Source organism: Mugil cephalus, chromosome 19, assembly GCF_022458985.1.
Source record: "Mugil cephalus isolate CIBA_MC_2020 chromosome 19, CIBA_Mcephalus_1.1, whole genome shotgun sequence".
Classification (NCBI taxonomy): domain Eukaryota; kingdom Metazoa; phylum Chordata; class Actinopteri; order Mugiliformes; family Mugilidae; genus Mugil; species Mugil cephalus.
Window position 1 is genome coordinate 7,362,145 of NC_061788.1, and position 20,985 is coordinate 7,383,129.

Below are 20,985 nucleotides of genomic sequence, written 5' to 3' on the forward strand. Positions count from 1 at the left end.
TTTAGCAGCAAAACAATAAAAGTTGAGACACGACCGAAAAACCACCGCTCAGACTTTTACATCCATTTTTATTGAATTACTAAACAGTGATCCATTTTTTTCTTTTCCTCTGCACATCCTCAACACATCCATTAAAGGCTCACTGGTACGAGGACCATCGGTTATCTAATGAGGGGACATGCACAAATACACACACATGCGTGTGGACAGACACACACAGACAAGATGTGCTTTACAGAGATCCCATCATTATTATTTTTTTTTTTCATCTGAGGTTTCTTCCCGATGACCCAGGACGTGATTCCCAGAACGACGCACTCACCCACGCACGCACGCACACACGGCTACAGACGTGCGCCGTCACACTGCACTGACGGCTTCGCCTCATGTGTAATTTAATCTTATGTGTTTTCCTCAAGTTGACTCTAAAGTGAAAATATCTATAGGTTTATTTACCAGCTTTAAAAGACGGAGGTTCAGATGGCTTTAAATGAAAGTTGGTCATCTATGGGACAAGGCCATTTAGTCCACACCTTGTGCTTTTACTGTAGATTGTTGACAAACGAGTCGCCTCTTCATCAGAATCGCTGAGACTGTGTAACCAGTAAAGGGTGATATTATTGCTTCTCATGCAAACAACACTATAGACTCTACAAATGGATTTGCGCAGTGCACAGTCTGGTGTGTAATTGCATTTTCTGCCCTAAAGTGAACGATGATGCTACTCCGCGGACGCTGCCAAGCATCACGCTCCACTGTAATAGTTCTCTAGATTGAAGGTGTAAGGTAAAGTGGATGCTACAGCGGCCGGGAAGAATGAGATCAGAGTGGTACTATTGTTGGTTTCATATCCAGTGTCTAATTGACAAACACTGACACACACACACACATACGCACACGTACGCACACACACACACTAGCTCCACAAGCCTCTAGTTTCCATCTGCAGCGGTTCAATACAACGGTGACTTGTGAACATCGAGGCGACCCGTCCATTTAGGAGCCGCTGGCGCCGGCTGCGTCCGTTCTGCTGCGGAGACGGAGGCAGAAAGCAGAGACGTTAAAAAAAGATGTGTGTGTTTGTGCATAGGTGACAGACTGCTGACACAAGGCCATCTGTCTTCTGTGTGTGAACTTAAAGGACTTACTCTGTCCTGTTTGCTGCCGCTGGCTCGGATCCCTGCAGAAAGCTATTCATTCTTGAATGAAAGGGAAAATATCGGAGGGCTTGTTAGAGCAGAATTCACGGCTGTAATACACTGGTATGCGGTGAATTTGAAGACGCATGCAACTTACGATTCGGATCGCAATTAGTCAGCCAGTGATTAGTGCACGCGGCTTCTTTTCTACATGTATTATCAGTGTAATAGATCACCGTGCAATAAGGACTGGCTCATTTATTTTACTGTTATGATAAATGAGATGAAAGTGGCGCATTTAGCATCTTTAGCAACTTTTTTCCCCGTCTCTCCCCTGTAATTGCAACCATAGCCAAATCCAATTGGTCTTCATCCAGCAGAAGAGTCGCTGTGATCTAAAAGTGAGCCATCTGATAAATGAGCGCTCCAGCCAAGGATAAAACTGAGGCAGGGGCCGCTGCCTCCACAGAGGAAGTAATGAGAGGCAGGAGAATCGATGCTTACTTTGAGTTCTCCGCCGCTTCCTTCAGTTCCTTGTCGAGTCTATAGGTGAGAGTTCAAAATGACAAGCGGAATATGAAGTCATTTAAAAAGACGACTCAAGCCTGAAAGAGATGGGGGCGGTGTTGTGTTTAGGGGCTTTGAGGGAACTCACTTAATGATGCACTCTGGGATCTGGATAGAGTCCATTGGGATGAGTTCCTGCAGCTCATCCAAACTGTTCACATACTTTATCTTGCTGCTGAACTTGGCGCTGTACCAAGAGAAACATGTTCACAGAAAAACTGCAGCAAGTGCAGCGGCAGGCGTGTTTACGCAAGTGCACACATGAGAAAAGGATGGTGAAAGAAACACTCATGACATGAAGAGCTTTTCTTTCAAAACGTGACAACAGAAGAGTAACGGCCGCGCTAGCCGACTAACATTTCAGTGTTAATTAGGTATCATGTCTACCCTTTGCACAAGCACAGTTTAGCTTGTTTAAATGATAATATTGGCTTGTTAGCATCGATTGATTCAGAACCAGATCTCTCAGGGCCATTAAAGTCCAAAATGTCATTGCAATAGATGAGGTAGCTGAAGTGGGCTGAACAATAAATGAGGCAAATAATAGCGGGACATTTTTTACCTGATGAACGGCTTGGTAATGGCGAGAATGGTCCTGATAAACCATGATGGATGGAGGATAATGAAGGATTTCAAATTCTTCCTGAGCCTGAGGACAAACACAGTGGTTTCACGAATTAGACAATGTCTGCGTTCATTATCACTTTCATTCTTGAGACTTGTTTTGACTGCGCCAGCCAGGCAATGCTGACGTCACCTCTAACAAAAACCAAAGTCGTATCACGCAAGAGATGTAAGTGAATCAGAAAGACCTTCTGTCAATCATCTGATAGCACTTCTTCAGCCAACCGAGGCCGGGCATTCTTCTGTGGGGTGTGGCGCCATTCAGGTATACGATCATATAGTCCTCTGCCACCATCAGCTCCAGTGTGCTGATCACATACCTGAGGAAACACACATGCACAGTCATGGTTATATCACTTCAGACTGATGTGCACACCCTTCTTGGAGTAACTGTACTTTCCTAACCTTAAAGGTCCGTGTATGTTTTGGTCATTGAATTTTCCGTTCAGAAAAGGAACAAAAAAAACAGCAAAAAAAAAATAAAAAATGAGTGGTTATTTGATTTTGATTTTAAAATTCAAAAATTAAAATTGAAATTCAAGGCAAGGCATTTTTATTTTTTTATTTATCGAGGTCGAGAATGGATAAAGGTCGATTTTCATTTTCTGCTCCTCAAAAAATAAAATAAAATCGTCAGAAGACAGAAACAAAAAGGCGCCCGTTTTATTTTTTCATACTGTGAGAACGGAAGTTGTTATTTTCAAAGTAAGAGTACGTATGAAAACCGTGCTATTCAACAGAAGTTGACGGACATGGATCCGTGCGTTGTTTTTCGAAACAATAGAAAAGTCTCAGTGAAGAGGACATGGCTGTATAAAACCCAACCCGGATACTTCAGGTAAAACTAAAACGAACTACATTTAATCAGCTACTAGCTAACGTTACTCTAATGTGGGTGCAGAGGCTTCTGCAGATAACAAGCCTTATTTTGCCATCAGCGTAAGGTTCCGAAGACATTTAATCCTCGGCTAGCTAGGGAAACTACAGATAGAAGTCAAGTATTTGGGTGCTCTTGCCAAAAACACAGTACCTCCACATACGTGCTCTTACTTTGAAAACGCTAACTTCCGGTTGCAAAATATATATATAAAAAAAAAAACGTGCGCTTTTTTGTTTCCAAAACATACACAGACTGTGTAAATAGATTTATAGTATGGACAGACATGACTACGACGCCGTTTATTAATACACATGATTGTTTTATAAACTGTATTTTATACTCGCCACATGCCGAAATTCAACAACATGGTGTGTAGAGCCGTTCCTGCGCTGTATTTTTGTGCAGCGGTGCTTTAAGCTAATTGCTAATATTAGCATGCTAACAAGTTAACATGTTGATGATTATCAGATTCAAGTTCACTAAGTGGATTAGTCTGTTAATTGACTTGAGTAGCTGAGGCTCATGGGAATGTAATCAATCAATCATGAAAGTTTTAAACTAACTTTATGGCAGTATGTGTTAGAAATGAATTAATTACTTAAATGAAGTAATTAGGTGATCTATTCAGTAGTTAAGACATTACAGTCTCTAGACGAGTCACCATCTATTCAGATAGAATCAGGAAAAGGTACAGCTAGAGATGAGAAATACATGCAATGGCACATGCTAACATTTAAGAGCAACCTGGACAATAACTTAATGTTTTTAATAATAAAAACTAATATGAAGTTAAACTGCATATATAAATAAATACATAAATAATGAATAAAACCACATCAAAGTGAGGCAACTTCAGGCTTCTTGCAAACTCACTTCACAACTTCAGTCTCAGATGTTACATGTTAAAATGGTGAAATACAGGAGCAACTGAATGCCAAAATATATGAGGAAATAGGAGACAAGTCTTACCCTGAATTTGAAAAACTAGCAGCCTTTTAAAAAATTCTCTCCTCTCATGTCAGCTACGAGGAATAGGTATAAATGTTTCTTCATGGAAGAGCCGTTTTGCTTTGAATCTCTTCCTCTTCCCTACTTTGCATCAATCTCCGGAGCTAGATCAGACGTCTACCTTTCTAAAATCCAATTCTCTCAATCTGATCCGAACTAAATTGTTATCTCTTCTTCATTTCTCCCTTCAGTCCACACCTCCTCCTCCTCCTCCTCCTCCCCCTCCTCTCTCTCCTCGGCCAGCGGGGAACTTTGTCACTTCCCCTGGAAATGAAGTTGACAATATCCTCAGCCAGTTTTCTCAGCAACTTCACTGACTTCAAATGTCATACTCCGGCTCACGATGCTGATCCACTCTGTTTCGTGACTATTGTGATCGTCTCCCGCTGACAAACGGCGTACCGTTCACCACCCAGCTACGGTTACTCCTCCTCGCAAAGATTCAGACCTCAAGCCATCTGGCACCAGAAAGTGCAGACACTACAGTTTACCTCCTTTTATGTCTATCCAAAACTCTCGGATGTGCCAGCTTACTCAATATCTTTCACAGAACAGCCTGTGGGATCCCGACAACACTGTCCAGGCATGAAACGCAACGGTGCCACCACAACACAACACTGGAGGAATCAGCACGGGAAGTCTCAGCTTCGCCATCGCTTTATTTCTGTCTCTTTTTTTCCTTGTGCTGAAATAATGACGTAGCATCCACAATTTCCTAAATACACACTAAGAATAAACTAAGTGTTGTCAGTGATCTCCTGTTACATTACATGCACTGACTAGAGGGAAGAGTTGCAGTAAAAAGCTTATATTGGCAGTGTTAACATGTGGATATAACCACCATAGATTAAAAATAAGCTAATATGTCCCAATTACACCAATTAGCCACAACATTAAAACCACTGACAGGAGAAGTGGTAGGACCCCACTGACAACATCCTGTTACCATTTATCCAATCTGCTAATTATATTTATGTATTTATGTTACATTTCATCTGTACTGTCGGTAATGTGAAGCTTCCATTAACACCAAAGTTCAAAATACTTGTTAATGAAAAAAAACGTTTACATTACAATTACTACTGGGAGTCGTGGTTGTAAAATGAATCCCTCAATGAGTATTAGACTGTACGGCAAATCCCCAGACGTCCCCAGACGATGAGAATGAATAAATTTCAACCTTTCATCGAGTGCAACCAACATCTACTGAGCAGACTGGTACAAACATTCCTACGAGGATAAATCTTTCTTAGCTCGTTTGATCCGCTGACTCCTTTTTAGCACCACCGCAGGGTACAGATTTATGGTTTCGAAATCTGATACATACAGTATATTCATATCTCTCTTAAGATAACTTGTTGATACCTTAATTTATTATCTGGTGCAAAAAAAAAAAATCTTCTCAGTCGCTTGTGTTTAGTGCTAATAGACAAGTGTTAGCAGACAAAGACTATCTGCTGCTAAACATCAGCATTGTCGGCGTTAGCATTTAGCTAAAAGTACCACTTTGTCCATCCTCGTGACTCCAAAGAGGATTTAAATAGTGTTGTTATTTCTGTTATTTATTCTGTGATCCAGTGACGGAAGGGCTGATCACCATCATTTTTTTGGGCTAAAAAGCAAATGAACGACACGTCTTTAATTAAAGGCAAACGAGTCATGTGTAGGAGGCCAGTTTAAAAGACAAACAACTGATGAGTCGGAAGCTAATGCGGTTAAACACTCACAGGAAGAGGTTCTCCATTATCTCGTGGTAGTCCTCTCGGTCACTGTCTGGCAGGAAACATGCAGCAAACACGATGATGGCATTCCCCCCGTTGCCATAGTAGCCTGGACGAAAAACACAAAGTAGTAAGAGTCAACTTGATGTTGCTCTTTTGTGAGCGCGAATGGGATTGCTCTCTTATTTTTTGTCCCATTTATCAGGAAAACTGTGATTCTTTTGTCTGGCCCTGTTTCCCCTCACTAGTCTGCAGATTAATGTAATTTCCTTTTATGCACCAGCCCATTCATCACGAGATTTGATGACACTCAGACAGAAGGTCTTTTATCTAAATGACAGAGCTTGTGATATTGACTTTTCGGTGACAGCTCGTGTTCATGGGACGGATGCGTTTCACTTAAGCGAGCAGCACAGAGCACAGTGGGAAATGCTCAGCCTGCCGTGGTTTAAGGGTCAGATTTCCACTCGTAATGGCTCACATGAGAGGACAGGGAGAGACGGGGCCCCTGCATGTGAAGAAACCGCGGCTAATCTCAAGTGTCTGAGCATGAAAGACCTCTTTTATACAAAAAAAAATATATATATATTTTTTTTTAGTTTGTTCCATTTCGTGACCTTTTACAGTTCAGTCGTACCAATAAATAACTGCTTCAGCCCGAGCATTTCAATGATGGACTAGTGCCCGCACTCAAAAATAACTAATTTTCCTTTGAGTGACCCCTCATGTCGTTTAATTGCTCATGTTTGCACGCTCGTAGTGGGCTGTTCTGGATCTCATTAGCCACCCTCCATTAACCACACGCCGAGTACATTTATTGACAAGAGGCCACGCTGCCAATTTTCACCCTATTTCGTCCTAAATTCAAACCCACGGAGGACATCTGAAAACTGGGCATAAAAAAATAAATAAAAATGTGCGATGCAAAACTCATCTGCTGGGTTCCACCACGGCCTGTATTTCCTCATTTTTGATGAGTCTGCTGCCAAAGATAAGATGAGCCATTTCCAAAAGAAAAAAAAAAAAAAAAGGAGACATCTTGTTCGATGAGAGGCGGCAGCTCAAAAACAACGGGCTGATTTTGATACAGATGACGGTAATATGGCGTTCAGGCTTCCTGGTGATACCTGAACAGATCACTGGAAACTGAAAATATTGCTTTTACTGAAAAGTTTTTTGTCTGTTTTTTTCTTTGTCTCGGCAAGAGGATTATTGGTAGGAGTTCTGATAGGATTGCCTCCTTTCATGTTTCTTTCTTCATTTCGCACTGGCTTTCAAAGGATTCATTCATAATTGACAACAAACGCAATAGTCCTCCCAGAGAGCACTCCAGAGTTCGGCCGAAGCCAACGTGAGGCTTCATTTGTCCAATTCAGATAGTGAAAGCCTCAAACTGGCCAGGCTGAACAGGGGGAAATAATATATGCATTTCCATTTACACTTCAAAGCGCAGTGTCTTTTACTGCCTTTTTTTTTTCCAGACAGTATAGAATATGAGACTTACACTCAATAAATAATTTAGCCAAATGCAAAACAAAAGTAAAGTAAAAGAGTAAAAAAAAAAAAAAAAGTGTTTTTGGGTGTACGTTTCACCATGCACACAGCCCCGGGAGCATTCCTTCGAGAAGTTATTCAGGTTTGCCTGGAAGACGAAACCCAAGGCGAATCAGATGCCCAGTTTACTCAGAGCTGCTTTAGAGCGTAGAGTAATAAGGACTAAAGAAGGAAAAGCACAGCCGCTGTTTAACCCTCACCTCCGTGGGAGATGACTCTCATGTAGGGCTCGATGATCTTCATGTTGATGCGATGCTCCTGCTCCCCAATGATGACCGTTCTCCACAGCTTGCCGTCCTGGCGCTCCTCCTCGGCGCTGTATGTGGGGATGGTGTTGTAGGACTCGCTTGTTCCACTCATATTGGCTGCAGTCGGATCTGATATGAAAAAACAAAACAAAACATAAAACAGACCAAATACCTGGTTATAGAGCTTTTTCACACAAATACCAACAACATTCATGATGGTTTGTTTACGTGTCTCGGCTCACCGTGACAGCAGGAGCCTGAAACTAAAGCAGCTAAATGAAACTCAAGTCATTAATCTTTTTTCGCCTCCACAATCAATACCTGAGCTTTTCCATAGTGATAAATCACAGCCTGGAAAGGACTTAAAATTCACCTGAACCGCAAGGGATTTGGAGAATTAAACTACAGAAGATTTTACAATGTCTAAGAAATCTTGACACAGAAAACACACAAAAAATATCATTGAGTTTTGTATTATAAAATAAAAGACAGGTTTATATATATATATATATATATATATATATATATATATATATATATATATATATATATATATATATTACAGTGGGGGAAATAAGTATTTGATCCCCTGCTGAATTTGTAAGTTTGCCCACTTCCATAGAAATGATCAGACTCTGGTTTTTATGGTTGTTTACTGGTTATGGGTATAGACAGAATATCAGTCGAAAATGCATAAAAAACACACAATCTAAAAGTTATAAATTGTTATGTATTTTATTAAGGGAAATAAGTATTTGATCCCCAACAATTCACTTAGAATTCAGGCTCCTACAGATTGGCTGGTGCGCATGTGGCACACAGCTGTGCTCAGTCAACTAATTACCAATACTCCTGATCTTAACTCGTCATGTATATAAAGCACACCTGCTCTAAGAATCAGTTTCTTACATTCCAACTTCTACAGCACCATGGGCAAGACCAAAGAGCTGTCAAAAGATGTCAGGGACAAGATTGTAGACCTGCACAAGGCTGGTATAGGTTACAAAACCATCAGCAAAAGGCTTGGTGAGAAGGTGACAACTATTGGTGCCATTATTCGCAAGTGGAAGACCCATAAAAGGACCATCAACTGTCCTCGGTCTGGAGCTCCCCGCAAAATCTCGCCTCATGGAGTGAGGATGATGATGAGAAAGGTGAGGGAGCAGCCTAAAACAACACGGCAGGAGCTTGTTAATGATCTGTAAGCAGTTGGGACCTCCAAGAAAACAGTTGGTAACACACTGCGCCGTTATGGATTGAACTCTTGCAGTGCCCGCAAGGTCCCCCTGCTCAAGAAGGCACATGTACAGGCCCGCCTTAAGTTTGCCAGTGAACATCTAAATGACTCAGAGAAGGCTTGGGAGAAAGTGCTGTGGTCTGACGAAACCAAAGTTGAGCTATTTGGCATTAACTCGACCCGCCGTGTTTGGAGGATGAAAAAACGTGAGTATGACCCAAAGAACACCATACCCACGGTTAAGCATGGAGGTGGAAACATCATGTTTTGGGGCTGTTTTTCAGCAAATGGTACAGGGCAACTTCACCGCATTATGGGGCCAATGAATGCAGCCATGTACTGTAACATCTTGGACAAAAACCTTCTTTCCTCAGCAAGAACACTGAAGATGCCTCGTGGGTGGGTTCTCCAACATGACAATGACCCAAAACATACTGCCAGGACAACAAAGGAGTGGCTCAAGAAGAAGCATATTAAGGTCATGGAGTGGCCTAGTAAGGTCTCCAGACCTTAACCCGATCGAAAACCTGTGGAGGGAGCTGAAGCTCCGAGTTTCCAAGAGGCAGCCAAGAAACTTGAAGGATTTAGAGACTGTCTGTAAAGATGAATGGGCCAAAATCCCTCCTGCGCTGTGTGCAAACCTGGTGACCAACTACAAGAAACGTCTCATCGCTGTGCTTGCCAACAAAGGTTTCTCTACAAAGTACTGACTTGTGTTGTGCTTGGGGATCAAATACTTATTTCCCTTAATAAAATACATAACAATTTATAACTTTTAGATTGTGTGTTTTCTATGCATTTTCGACTGATATTCTGTCTATACCCATAACCAGTAAACAACCATAAAAACCAGAGTCTGATCATTTCTATGGAAGTGGGCAAACTTACAAATTCAGCAGGGGATCAAATACTTATTTCCCCCACTGTATATATATATATATATATATATATATATATGTGTGTGTATATATTATTTATTTTTTTTAGTGGGTGTCAACCTGACCAACCCACCATCCCAGTCCATTTCATGGTCTGTGTAGTCAAGGTAATCCCCCTCGTCTGGAGTGTCCAGGTCATCGACGTTGATGTCCAGGTCGTCTGGCGTCTCCCCCAAGTCATCCTCGCTCTGGTCCAGTGACAGGCTGATACGAGGGGCAGATAGCTTCTTTCTCTGAGTGGCACCTCCTTGCAGGGGTAGAGAGGTAGGAGGGACTACAAAACAAACAAACAAAAAAAAAAACATAAAATTTCCTTCTTGGATCGTGATTATCTTTTAGATATTTGGAGCATTGGATTCACTTACCTGGTCTGCCTTCGCCCCCGTCAGAGTTCATTTTACTCTCTGATGGCGGGTCCGTACACAGAAGGACCTAAGAATAGATAATAATGCTTATTAGAATATATTATTATCATCATTAGTATTCTAATATATTATAATACCTGATAACTACCCAGTGTCTTGTAATCTACAGTCCGTGGTGCTTTTACTTTGAAAACCAGTCAAAAATCCAGCAGTCAGTCTTTCTCTAAAAGACATAAGCCTGTCTTTACATGTGTATTGATTCCAGTTGCCTTATCTGTTTTGATTTCTGCAGTGATCAGGGTAGAGACAAGTGTAGTAAGACGGCTAGAGGAAGAAAATGAGAGAAGGGAAATGAAAGAGATTTTAAGGTTAAAGGTCATCTTTCCCTATGAATAATCCTTCCATTCAAACAGGAGGAGGGGGAGGATGATGAGTGGTGGGCTGGGGGGGGGGGTGGGATTGTTACATCATGACAAGCTCGTCTAACCCCCCCCTGCCTTTTCCCTAGTGCTGATTCAAAGGCGATGACTGCACGCTCGCCTGAGCACAGATTGGACCAGAGATGCAAATTCGTCTGAGTCACATGCTCATTCGCATAAAGAAAAAACAAATCAACATCCCTGTTCGCTGGAGTTTCTTTGGTACAGACGAGAAATGTGATTGAATTAGCAGCTGCAGGAGAAAAAAAAAAAAAAAAAAAAACGCTGAATGTACGGTGGAAACGCCTGTTATTATGCTGACAGTTCACTGTGCATACAGCCTGCGCAAAAACACAGATAAACACGCTGATACACGCTGTTATATTACTGAGTAATAATAAAAAAATCATGTTATGTGCATCCTCCATTGAGGATGCTGAGCTCAGATCCACAGTGCTGATGACAGCAGCCCCTCCCTCACCCTAGCTTCCTGTCTGCTGGCTGTGAAGAAGGGGGGAAGAAAAAAAAAACAGAACACATCCCTCTCTATCTCTTCATTTCATCCTCACCGAATAAAAGCCATCTACTCACCACTGCTGGGGCTCGGGAATCTCTGTCCTCCTGCGTCTCAGAGCATGGGTGTACTTCCGAGTTCCCTGCCTGTTTCCTGCTCCCAGCCTCTCGGTGGAGATGCTCAGCTTACAAACAGCTCACAGCTTCCACCATTTTGTGGTCACATGATCTGGGCCATTACCAAATAAGGGCGATCACCTGCTCTGACAGCTCTTTGCACAGCAGCTTCCGCAGGCAGTGAAAAACCGAACGGGAACATAGGCGGGGGTGTTTGTGTGTCATTATGGTCGGCTGGAGGGGATAAACCGCATGTGCCGCGCGTGTAGGAGTTATTACTACCCATAAGAAGGCTGCTATTAATGCCTGATAGATTTGTGAAGCTGACTGTGCAGCTACGCGATTTTATTAACCCTCAGAGGGGAATAAAACAATAAACGAGAACACTGCCAGCTTCACGTGCAGATAATATTAACAAACTTCACCACAAGCTGCAAGAGTATAGCGGCTGATCCAAAGCAAACATCTGATACTTACCATTGCTCCGTTTCTTCCTGCATTAGCCGTGAACTTTTCAACCCTTAAACAAGCAACCAATAACCACACAGCAGATTAAATCAATAGTACCTCCACAGTGTCTCCTTCCATGGGGAAAGGGGCATTGTTCTGTCAGCAGGTCTAACCTCGCTGAATGCCTCTTTTCACTTCCCACTGTTCGGCCCCAATAGTTAAGACAGGAAGACAGAGCCTGTCAGACCTTTAGGCACTCGCCATTGTTTGGTACAAAGGTTGCTACCGCGGCGCGACCACACCTGAAGCCGTCTAAAAACAGGCTTGCATTAATCAGTGGCGTGCAGATTCAAAGGATGGATAGAGAGTTTCTGTACATAAATCTTTATGTATATATAAATGTCAAAATAAAGTTCTGTGCGACTAAGTAACAGCAGGTTTTTGAAACACACATCATATGTGGGTTTTATATTACAAAGTTATTAATTACACAGTTAAAGGGGAGAAAAAAATTAAAATAATTCATAGGCTAAGTCCAGACATTAAAAAACATTAACATTACACCAGTAAAAAAAAAGAAAACTAAGGCAGCTCCCTGTAGGCTATCCTTTTACTTCCTCATCTCAGAGCTGCAAGGCAGGGTGGGTGGCATTCTTGCTAGATAAGATTTTGTTAAACCAGTCTGATACCATTAGCAAACAAACAGTCAAACAGTAATGTAGTTAAAAAGTATACATCTGTGACAGGTCTTTATAACAATTAACCGGCTCTCCAGTTGTCCATCTCTCTACAGGAAACATACTTATTGACCGTTTATGATAAACTGATTCTCCCTGGTGCAGGTTTATGATAAACCGGTCTTACCTCATGCTGCTGTCTGATTGTCTCTTTGATAGTTTTCAACAAGCTGACAGCGCATAACAGATGAAAGGTCCATGAAAGTGTTACAACGTGGGATTGTGATCGGCGCGATTGTCCTTCAATCTCCCTTACTCGAGGTTGAACTTATCAAGGTTATCCCTGAAGAGTGTGTCTTTCACCGCTTTGAAGACGACCCGAATGTTTTCCGTGTCTGTGGCGCAGGTGTAGTGAGTGTAGAGCGGTTTGTGCCGATTGACATGCTGGTCCACGTACATTTTCATGATGAACTTTTTTGCCGATTCCATGTCACACTGGGGGCCTGCAAACACAATAGTCAATTGTGAGACGTTAGCAAGAAGTAGTTTCACTTAGCGATGTCCTGATACTGGCGCTAGCTTGGCACTGGCATACTAAACTGGCCAGAAAAAATATCGACATGGAAATATACTGCGATATTTTTTCTTACGATGCAATGTAGAATTCGAATTCAAGTCTTAATGTCGATTTTAAAAGAAAAAGAAAAAAAATTGTGTTTTGGGCCGAACATGAACGACTTCCGCACCTCCAGCACCATTTTGGTGCAATCAGTTGGAAGTGGATCATTTTGATGTTTTTTTGAGTTTTTGATTATCGTCATGTGATGTACATATGTGTATTACAAGCAGCATTTAAAATTTGTAAACTATGTAGAATATTACAATATATCGCTTTATCATAATATCGCAATAATGTATCGCATCATGACCCAAGTATCGTGATACACACCGTATCGTGACTCAAGTATCGCGATATGCATCGTATTGTGACTCAAGTATTGTGATAACGTATCGTATCGTGACTCGAGTATCGCGATATCGTAGTGTGACTCAAGTATCGCGATATTCATCGTGACTCGAGTATCACAATGGGCATCGCATCGCAACTCAAGTATCGCGATATGTATCGTATCGTGGCTCAAGTATCATGATACATATTGTATCGTGACTTCAGTATCGCGATAACGTATTGCATTGTGACTCAAGTATCACAATATGCATCGTATTGTGACTCAAGTATTGTGATACGCATCGTATCGTGAAGTCCTTGCTGATAACCACCCCTGCCTCAAAGGGTTACACACAGGAAGTGATTAAATGTTCCGCCAACAGACCTAGGAATTTTAATGAAATTCAGCAAGTTGTAGCGAAGATAGAAGAAAAACCTTGGAGGCTCAAGTGAACCCAGACGGACCAGTGGCACCTCTAAAGCAGTTTGGATAGAGAACTTATAAGATGATTACCTAGGCAACCAGATCCTGGACCATCCACTATCTACAAAATGCTGGATGAAGAGTGACTTCTGTGTATTTCTTTAACTATTTCCTGGATTAATCAGCTATTAACAAACATATAAAAACAAGGAGCATGCTTTACCTTTAAAGTCTGGGAAGTAGGTTGCCAAATGAGACTGTTTGATTTTCTCTTCTAGCAGGTCTGTTTTGTTCAGAAAGAGGATGATGGAGGACTCTTGAAACCAGGGGTATGAGAGGATTGTCTGGAACAAGGCGAGGCTCTCGCGCAGTCGATTCTAGAGGAGGAGACATGGACAATGTTAGACAAAAGGCTGAATATGAAAGGGTTTCAAAGCCTGATACTGATTGGATTACTCAGAAGGAACTACAGTATATTCCCTTTGAACGTACATCATTCTCACTCTCGTAGAGGACCTGGTCATATTCGCTGAGGGCAGCTAGGAATATGATGGAGGTGACGTTCTCAAAACAGTGGATCCATTTCTTCCTCTCTGAACGCTGGCCACCCACATCCACCATCCTACAGACACATGATTAAAACATAAAAGGCACCTAAATTACTATAATTCAGTTTCATATGACTCCAGTGTCTAAACTAAACACTAAACCTTCACAACGTGAAATAGATGGCATGGCATTAGGATACATATAATAACTTGATAAACCATCTTTTTTAAAAAAAAAAATTTAATTAAGAGTAATATGGTACCTGAAGACAGCTTTTGAAAAGTCAAAGGGGTATTCTATGATGCCTGTGGTGGGGACCCTGACCCTCAAGATGTCCTGCAGGGTGGGGATGTACATTGGGTTTGTGATTCTGTCCATGTCGTTCAGGTAACTGAAAAAATAAGAATGAATTGCACTTATTATATCAAATATATATCAGCAGACGTCCCCAGCCCATCTAAAACATTGCCCTGTAAAAGCTTTGGTGTGTGTGAATTATGTGCTATGACCTACTATTTGGCAGAATCTGACAACTGGAATTCCCTCCTGCGGTCATAGCACTTTTGAACACCATGGTCATTCCACACTCTCTTAATGGCATCCGCCTGCCAGACTTCCAGACTACGCACCTGGGTCGAATCCAGCTCATTCAGTTTCTCTGCACGGCTCTGTCACAAACACAGTGTTTAAACATGCTTTGGTAAAAACAGGAGGCTATGCATGCAACACCAAACTTTTTTTCTTCTATGGACATCCATTTACAGTGAATTCTGCGTATTGGATCAGTTGCAGCTATGTACAGCCTTTCATAGCCTGTAGACAGTGAATACTAGCGAAAGATCTTCTGTTTTTTTTTAGAGTCTTGTTGAAGTTGAGTAGTTTTGAGTTTAATTCTCCAACAATAAAGGCGCTTCTTTTAGAGTACTGCAAGAACTTGACACCGTGACCTACATACTGTATGTAGCCGACACTGGTCTGAGCCATTTGCACTTGTGTGCTCGTCAGTCTGGCTCGCTCTGTGACAATGCCACCCAAACACTAGTTGGCGCTGTGGCTTTTTTGCCATTTGTTTAATTTTTGTTTCAACTTCCTGTTTCACTTTCAACAGCTGAAACTTTTGATGAAATTTCGGCAAACACGAGTCATACTAATGTCTGTATCTCTTCAGTTAAGCCTAACCCTAAGGCATGTGGTATTTAAATTACCGTAACTCACAATGGTTTGCACTATTGACAAAATTCAAAGTGTGGCTGAACACTGGGAAGTTGTGCATTTGTCTGGAAGAACTTTGTGACATCTCAATGGAATAACTAACTTCGTTTTTCCAACAAATTCCTCCAAACGACTCTCTCTTCCTGGGGGCCCCCAGTCTTGCGTCGCTCCCCAACCTACAGCCGATAGCAGCGGTGCGTCATCATTACCATAATGGCAGCTTTTTTTCCCCAGAAAATGCAACTTCCCAGTGTCCAGACACACTTTGAATTTTGTCCATTGGTGAATTACGGTAATTCACCGCAAGATTTGTTTATGCGCAGGCGGATGTTTAGGTCTTTAAGGGTTAACCTTAACCGATTCTGGATTGATCCAAAACAATCAATTTGAAAATCGTGGAGATGGAGTAACTACTACTATGCTACTATGAAATGGAACGATCACAGCACTTGCAGTTGCATTTCTGGGCAGGTGCATGTCAGATACAGCACTAGGTGTGCGCAGGCTCTGCGTAGGAGTCTTCAGTGTCACCAACTTAACTGTAAACCGCCTATAACTGGGTGGATTGGCATGCACTTTGATAGACAAAATAATTTAGCTGGGACTGGAACTTCCACCTGATTTGGCACTATACAAAAAAAAATTAACTGAACTGCATGCTATATTTAGAGCTAACAAGATAATTAAACTGTGACATAATACTTTAATAACCTTCCAAGCATGTTGGCATGCTGTTAGCATACTTGATGTTAGCATTTAGCTCTGGGTTTTACTGTGCTTGGGTACAAAGGCTCTTGCAGACTCTTGTTAAGCATTTCCTTAACCTTCACTGACACATTATCACATAATAAATAAAGCATCAGAAACATGTTTTTGTTATATGCATTTACAGCTTCTCACAATGTTAGTGTCATCAATGTAGTCAATTTTTAGATTCTTCATGGCTTGGATCAGAGCCTGGATGGCTGTGATGATGTTCTGAAACACCAGCCGGGTGAAGCCTTTCCTGTCGGATTCACTGTATCCGGTGCCATGGATGATCCTCATCTGTTTGATGAAAGTGCTCTTCCCACTTTCACCAGTCCCTGGGCAAACGAGATGAATGAGACCGTAGGATGAAAAAAATAGAATACGATCAAAGCGATGCCAGAAATAGGACATCTGCGACACGCACTAAAAAAATCATCTAAACATCAATCAGCTGCCGCTAAACAGGATTTTGGCAACAAAAAAAATGGGCTGCATTCTTCAGAGTGCAAGATTTTAATTCAGAAGTTAGGATTTGTGGCTTACAACAGTTGATCCCCCTGTGTGGGTGTATATGTCTTTGGTTTCAGGTGCATGCAAGCTGCCAACCATTCATTCGTTTGTTTCACCCCATTATTAATGCTCTTACACAGACATCGAATAGCATGCACAGGTTGAAGAGCACACTCGCACACTTTTATTTTCCTTCCAGTGCATTTGCACAACTAAAAGCCTGAAAACAGATGGAAGGGAATCAAAAAGACTACATAAAGAATATGAATTAAAGATTTTTTTTTTCTGTGTTGCATATTTCGGAAGGTTTTTGTTGGATTCCTGTGGCTCTGTGTGTCTGTCAAAAGCCTTCCAATGTCCTCGAACACAGCGGTGAGTCACTTCCTGCCTTGGTGGTTGTAAAATTATCTCAGTAAGAGTCAGTTAAGCACCTAAAATGTCTAAAAATGTTAACGATTACACTGACCTTTACAGGAGGATATTGTTCTCCAAACAACTCAAGCTGAAGTTTAAAGTAGGGCTGACCTTTAAACACAGTCTTTCTTGTGTAATGTATTGTTTCCAACACAACCAACAATCAAGCTTTTATAAGAGGTCTGTTTTGATAGTTCAGGGGGGGAAAAAATCAGGCTTCATCTCCTTTCATGAGGTGTTGTGGTCATCAAAATTTCACTTTTCACTGTATGACATATTTATTCTCTTTTATGAGCTGCATGATAAACTTTTTAACTGGCATCACGATATCTGCAGGTCCAAGTTAGAGTGCAAACAAACAAGAAATGCATCATATTGACACAATTAGAACTTTAATACAATCTTTGTAGCAGTTTTATTCATGCGAATGAGGAATGAAAACTGTCATGATTATCAAGATTACTTATCAGAGCTTCAACTATTTGAAGAATGCAAAGAGTAATCTGTAACCCAGTTAAAGGAACACTGCAGCCAAAAACACATACCAAAGCCTTGGTATCTATCGATCCAAATAGTTCTACTACTTGCTGGCGTATCAGAGTTCATCGATTTGGAACAGTACAAAGTGCACTGAAAACTTTGAGCGCTACCAAAAATGAACAAATTTAAGTCTATGAACCTCAATGAGGACGTGTTTTTATCAAGAACGACATTCTGTTGTCTTTGTTAGAGAGAGATGTCTTGAAAAAGTCTGAGTGGGTCAAACTGGGTACAGACTCTGTCTACTCTACCATCAGAATGAAGCTAATATGGAAGCAATAAGTAAAACCAGTTTGGAGTCACTGTCAAAGTACAAGTGGTTTTGTACCAACAAAAATATGTTTGAACGACACCTGTTATACTGCGTCAAAGGGTTTAAGAGATTTAAATGAGCATACCTTCAAACAATAGCTGAATCACTAAAGTAAGGTTAGAATGAATAATAGGGCTGGCTTGTAACACTAAAGTAAAACACACAATTTTGAAGCACTCAAAAAATTAAACACCAAAGAATACAATTAAAGTTGTTATTGTATATTTAGTTTATTTTTTTTTTATCATGGGCCACACATCACACAAGCGCTAAATTATTGTAAACATCTACCTACCCAACATTAGCTTATTAAATTTAGCATGTCAAACTTTGCCTATTAGCAAATAATACTGCTGCTGCTTCTACTACTACTATTACTACTACTACTACTACTAATAATAATAATAATGAATGGTGCATTAATATTCGAAATATCAAATTACTTTTCTTTTTTTCTACAGTTTTTTTTTAAAGTTGAAGTTGGAGACAGTTCTTCTGTTTGCAAAGGGTTATTTTAATTTAACAGTGTTTACAGAGTCGTAAACTCTCTGTAAACTCTAAACAATAAACCTTTAATGGCAGCAGTTAGCCTATGCAAATTTTTTTTTTAGCAATTATGTGTGTGCTCTCTCGCGCGCGCGCGCGTGCGTGCGTGTTTTAAACTTTCGCCAGATTTTATTCTCACAGAAGGCATAGACGCGTTGGTTAATTATTCCCACTCATTTCCTCTGGGTGAACATGTGGAGGTTAATTGCCCGGCTCTCACCTAGAAGCAGCAGCTTGAACTCCCGGTGAGAATCTTTCTTATCGCGGCGGAGTTGCTTCTCTATTTCCCGGTGAATCCTCGCTCTCTCCAGGTCATCTCCAGACAGGCAGCACTCCTCCATGATTGTCAAGAGTTCAACCGGCCGCTCTCCTCGCTGAACTGCTCCGCAGCTGACCGAGATTAGTGGAATGAATTGATATTGATTTTTGTCAAACCTGCCAGGGAAACTTCTGTCCCGGAACAGGTGGGTTGGCGACTTAGTGCAGTCATTCTTCCTCATGCGGGATCCGGTTCAGGTGCATTTCACATTCCTGCAGAGGAGGGAGGCGGGCTCATCTCACTGAAAGGCACTTAGTTTAAGAGGGCTGCCGGTGTTTATCTGCTTACACATCCATACTCTCATGAGCTGCATTTAAACGCCTTCTCCACTGTTAGGCAGAGTGTAGTGTAGTGTGGTGTGGTGGGGTTGGGGTGGGGGGAACGTGATGGAAGACAGCCAGGTGCAGCATCTCTGTTTATGTATCTGCAGCAAAGTGACACCGTTGTGGTTCCTGAATGCATCGAGCTCAGCAAATATCCAGAGGGGTTTAAAACGAGTGATCAATTATCCAGTAGATTAAAATGAAAAAAGAAAAAAAAAAGAAGCTTTAAGTAAAAATCCAATCTGAGGTAACCCTGCAGATTTGAGGCGCTGCACTCATCATTACACACTCGTATAACAGGCTGCTTGCTGACCAGGATGAAGGGTTCCCCCGCCCTGGGGGGCCTCTGACCCCGCACAGCCAGACAAGTGTGAGGGGCCCTGTGCAAAAGGTAAATAATCACACACACACACACACACACAAAAATGTGTTGATAATCACCAAATGTTTTTAACTCCTAGTCACCACTAAACTTTGTTTGGTAGAGTGACTTCTGTCAAAGAGTCTTCACGTCCGAGTGCTTGTTGTCGGCAGACAAAGAGACTTAGGAGGTAAAGAGTGCAGGTGTGTTAAAAACGTTGATGATGACTAATTTTCCATTAAACGTCTCAAAGGGACGCGACAATACACCTTCCATGCGTGATAGTGGGACCTCCCCTTAGTGGAATGCAGGCATTAACACGCCTTCACCTTTTGTGGCTCGACAGGTGACAATATACACACAGATCAGCCGCAACATTAAAAACAACAAAACCACTGACAGGAGAAGTGATTAACCCTGAGCATCTTCAGACAATTCAGCGTTCAACTTTTGAACCTGGTATTCCTGTGGATGTAGCACTAGACACCCCCACCCCTTAGCAAATGACCAGGGGCGTCACTAGGTTTTTAAGGTCAGGGGAGGCTCAGCCCCCGTGGGGACGCACAGGGTGTTAGCGAACGTAGCGCGTGAGCACGAAATTTTACAAACAGCTAACGAAGAGTGAGAATCTGTTTTTAAACACGTTGCAACAACAAACACAACTTCCAACTGTAACTATTAGAGAAATGAACAGATTTGTGATCATATTTAATCTCTCCATCAGAAGACCCCTGATTTAAATAATTATGCACATGAATAAATAATCCTAATTTTTTAATCGTAATACATATTTATATAGATTAAACAAAATAATCCAACATAGGGTGTTTATTACAGTATTTTAAAAGTGGCGTTTCCCATGTTTCAAGTCTATATGACAGATTTTAAATATGAGGCAATAACTAGACAGTGGTTAGCTTAGCTTAGCTTAGCATAGATAAAGGACACAGAGGGAAAACAACAAGTTGCCTGTGAACTGATTGACCTTTCTAGTGATTTTATTAAGTTATCATACATAATTATCTAAAGTCATATTTTGGGCATTTTATATTGAACTTGTTTTTTTGCAAAAATTAAAATAAAACAACACCCCCAGCAGGTTCACACCCCCTCCCTTCGAGCCACAGGACCCAAAGCCCCCCCACTAACAACATCTTCTTCCCAGACACCACAGGACACCCCCAGAAGACCCATGTCTATTCTCTGATGAGTCACAACTGTTTCGGAGGCACAATGTGTTTTTGACTTTTTATTGGACATCCGCATGACGATTGTCACCGGGGGCTTCGAATTAGTTTGCTGTCAGTTGCAGCCTCAG

The 20,985-nt window shown here is 41.5% G+C and overlaps 2 protein-coding genes across 4 annotated transcripts; both read right to left on the reverse strand.

Annotated features, from left to right (window-relative positions):
* Positions 1-48: 48 nt before the first annotated feature.
* On the reverse strand, positions 49-12,036 carry prune2 (prune homolog 2 with BCH domain). 3 transcript variants are annotated; one of them, XM_047569597.1, is made up of 11 exons: positions 11,898-12,036; positions 10,282-10,348; positions 9,990-10,190; positions 7,694-7,870; positions 5,946-6,048; positions 2,519-2,650; positions 2,269-2,355; positions 1,795-1,893; positions 1,644-1,682; positions 1,149-1,199; positions 49-1,027 (listed from the first exon to the last, which is right to left on the reverse strand). In XM_047569597.1, exons 1-11 carry the CDS (start codon positions 11,916-11,918, stop codon positions 997-999), a joined length of 1,008 nt encoding a protein of 335 aa, XP_047425553.1. In that variant the 5' UTR covers positions 11,919-12,036; the 3' UTR covers positions 49-996. The 3 variants fall into 3 exon arrangements, with proteins under 3 accessions (XP_047425553.1, XP_047425552.1, XP_047425554.1); XM_047569596.1 differs by having other exon boundaries at positions 49-1,030; positions 11,898-12,022; XM_047569598.1 differs by lacking the exon at positions 11,898-12,036 and adding an exon at positions 11,292-11,828 and having other exon boundaries at positions 49-1,030.
* Positions 12,037-12,148: 112 nt separating this feature from the next.
* Positions 12,149-19,264, reverse strand: LOC124996502 (guanine nucleotide-binding protein subunit alpha-14-like). Its single transcript, XM_047569591.1, has 7 exons — positions 18,885-19,264; positions 16,492-16,676; positions 14,893-15,047; positions 14,642-14,770; positions 14,323-14,452; positions 14,054-14,207; positions 12,149-12,960 (listed from the first exon to the last, which is right to left on the reverse strand). Exons 1-7 carry the CDS (start codon positions 19,162-19,164, stop codon positions 12,770-12,772), a joined length of 1,224 nt encoding a protein of 407 aa, XP_047425547.1. The 5' UTR covers positions 19,165-19,264; the 3' UTR covers positions 12,149-12,769.
* Between the last annotated feature and the right edge of the window lie 1,721 nt (positions 19,265-20,985).

What these genes read in the sequence shown, in the direction of transcription:
- LOC124996502 (XM_047569591.1), bottom strand. Translation starts at nt 19,164, where the DNA reads ATGAGGAAGAATGACTGCACTAAGTCGCCAACCCACCTGTTCCGGGAC. An exon ending in ACATTGATGACACTAACATT is followed by an intron (nt 15,048 to 16,491) that starts GTGAGAAGCTGT and finishes TGTTTGTGACAG; the next exon opens with AGCCGTGCAGAGAAACTGAA. An exon ending in TTGTCAGATTCTGCCAAATA is followed by an intron (nt 14,771 to 14,892) that starts GTAGGTCATAGC and finishes TTATTTTTTCAG; the next exon opens with TTACCTGAACGACATGGACA.
- prune2 (XM_047569596.1), bottom strand. Translation starts at nt 11,918, where the DNA reads ATGGAAGGAGACACTGTGGAG. An exon ending in CCATGAAATGGACTGGGATG is followed by an intron (nt 7,871 to 9,989) that starts GTGGGTTGGTCA and finishes TTTTCATATCAG; the next exon opens with ATCCGACTGCAGCCAATATG. An exon ending in ATAATGGAGAACCTCTTCCT is followed by an intron (nt 2,651 to 5,945) that starts GTGAGTGTTTAA and finishes GTGTTTCCTCAG; the next exon opens with GTATGTGATCAGCACACTGG.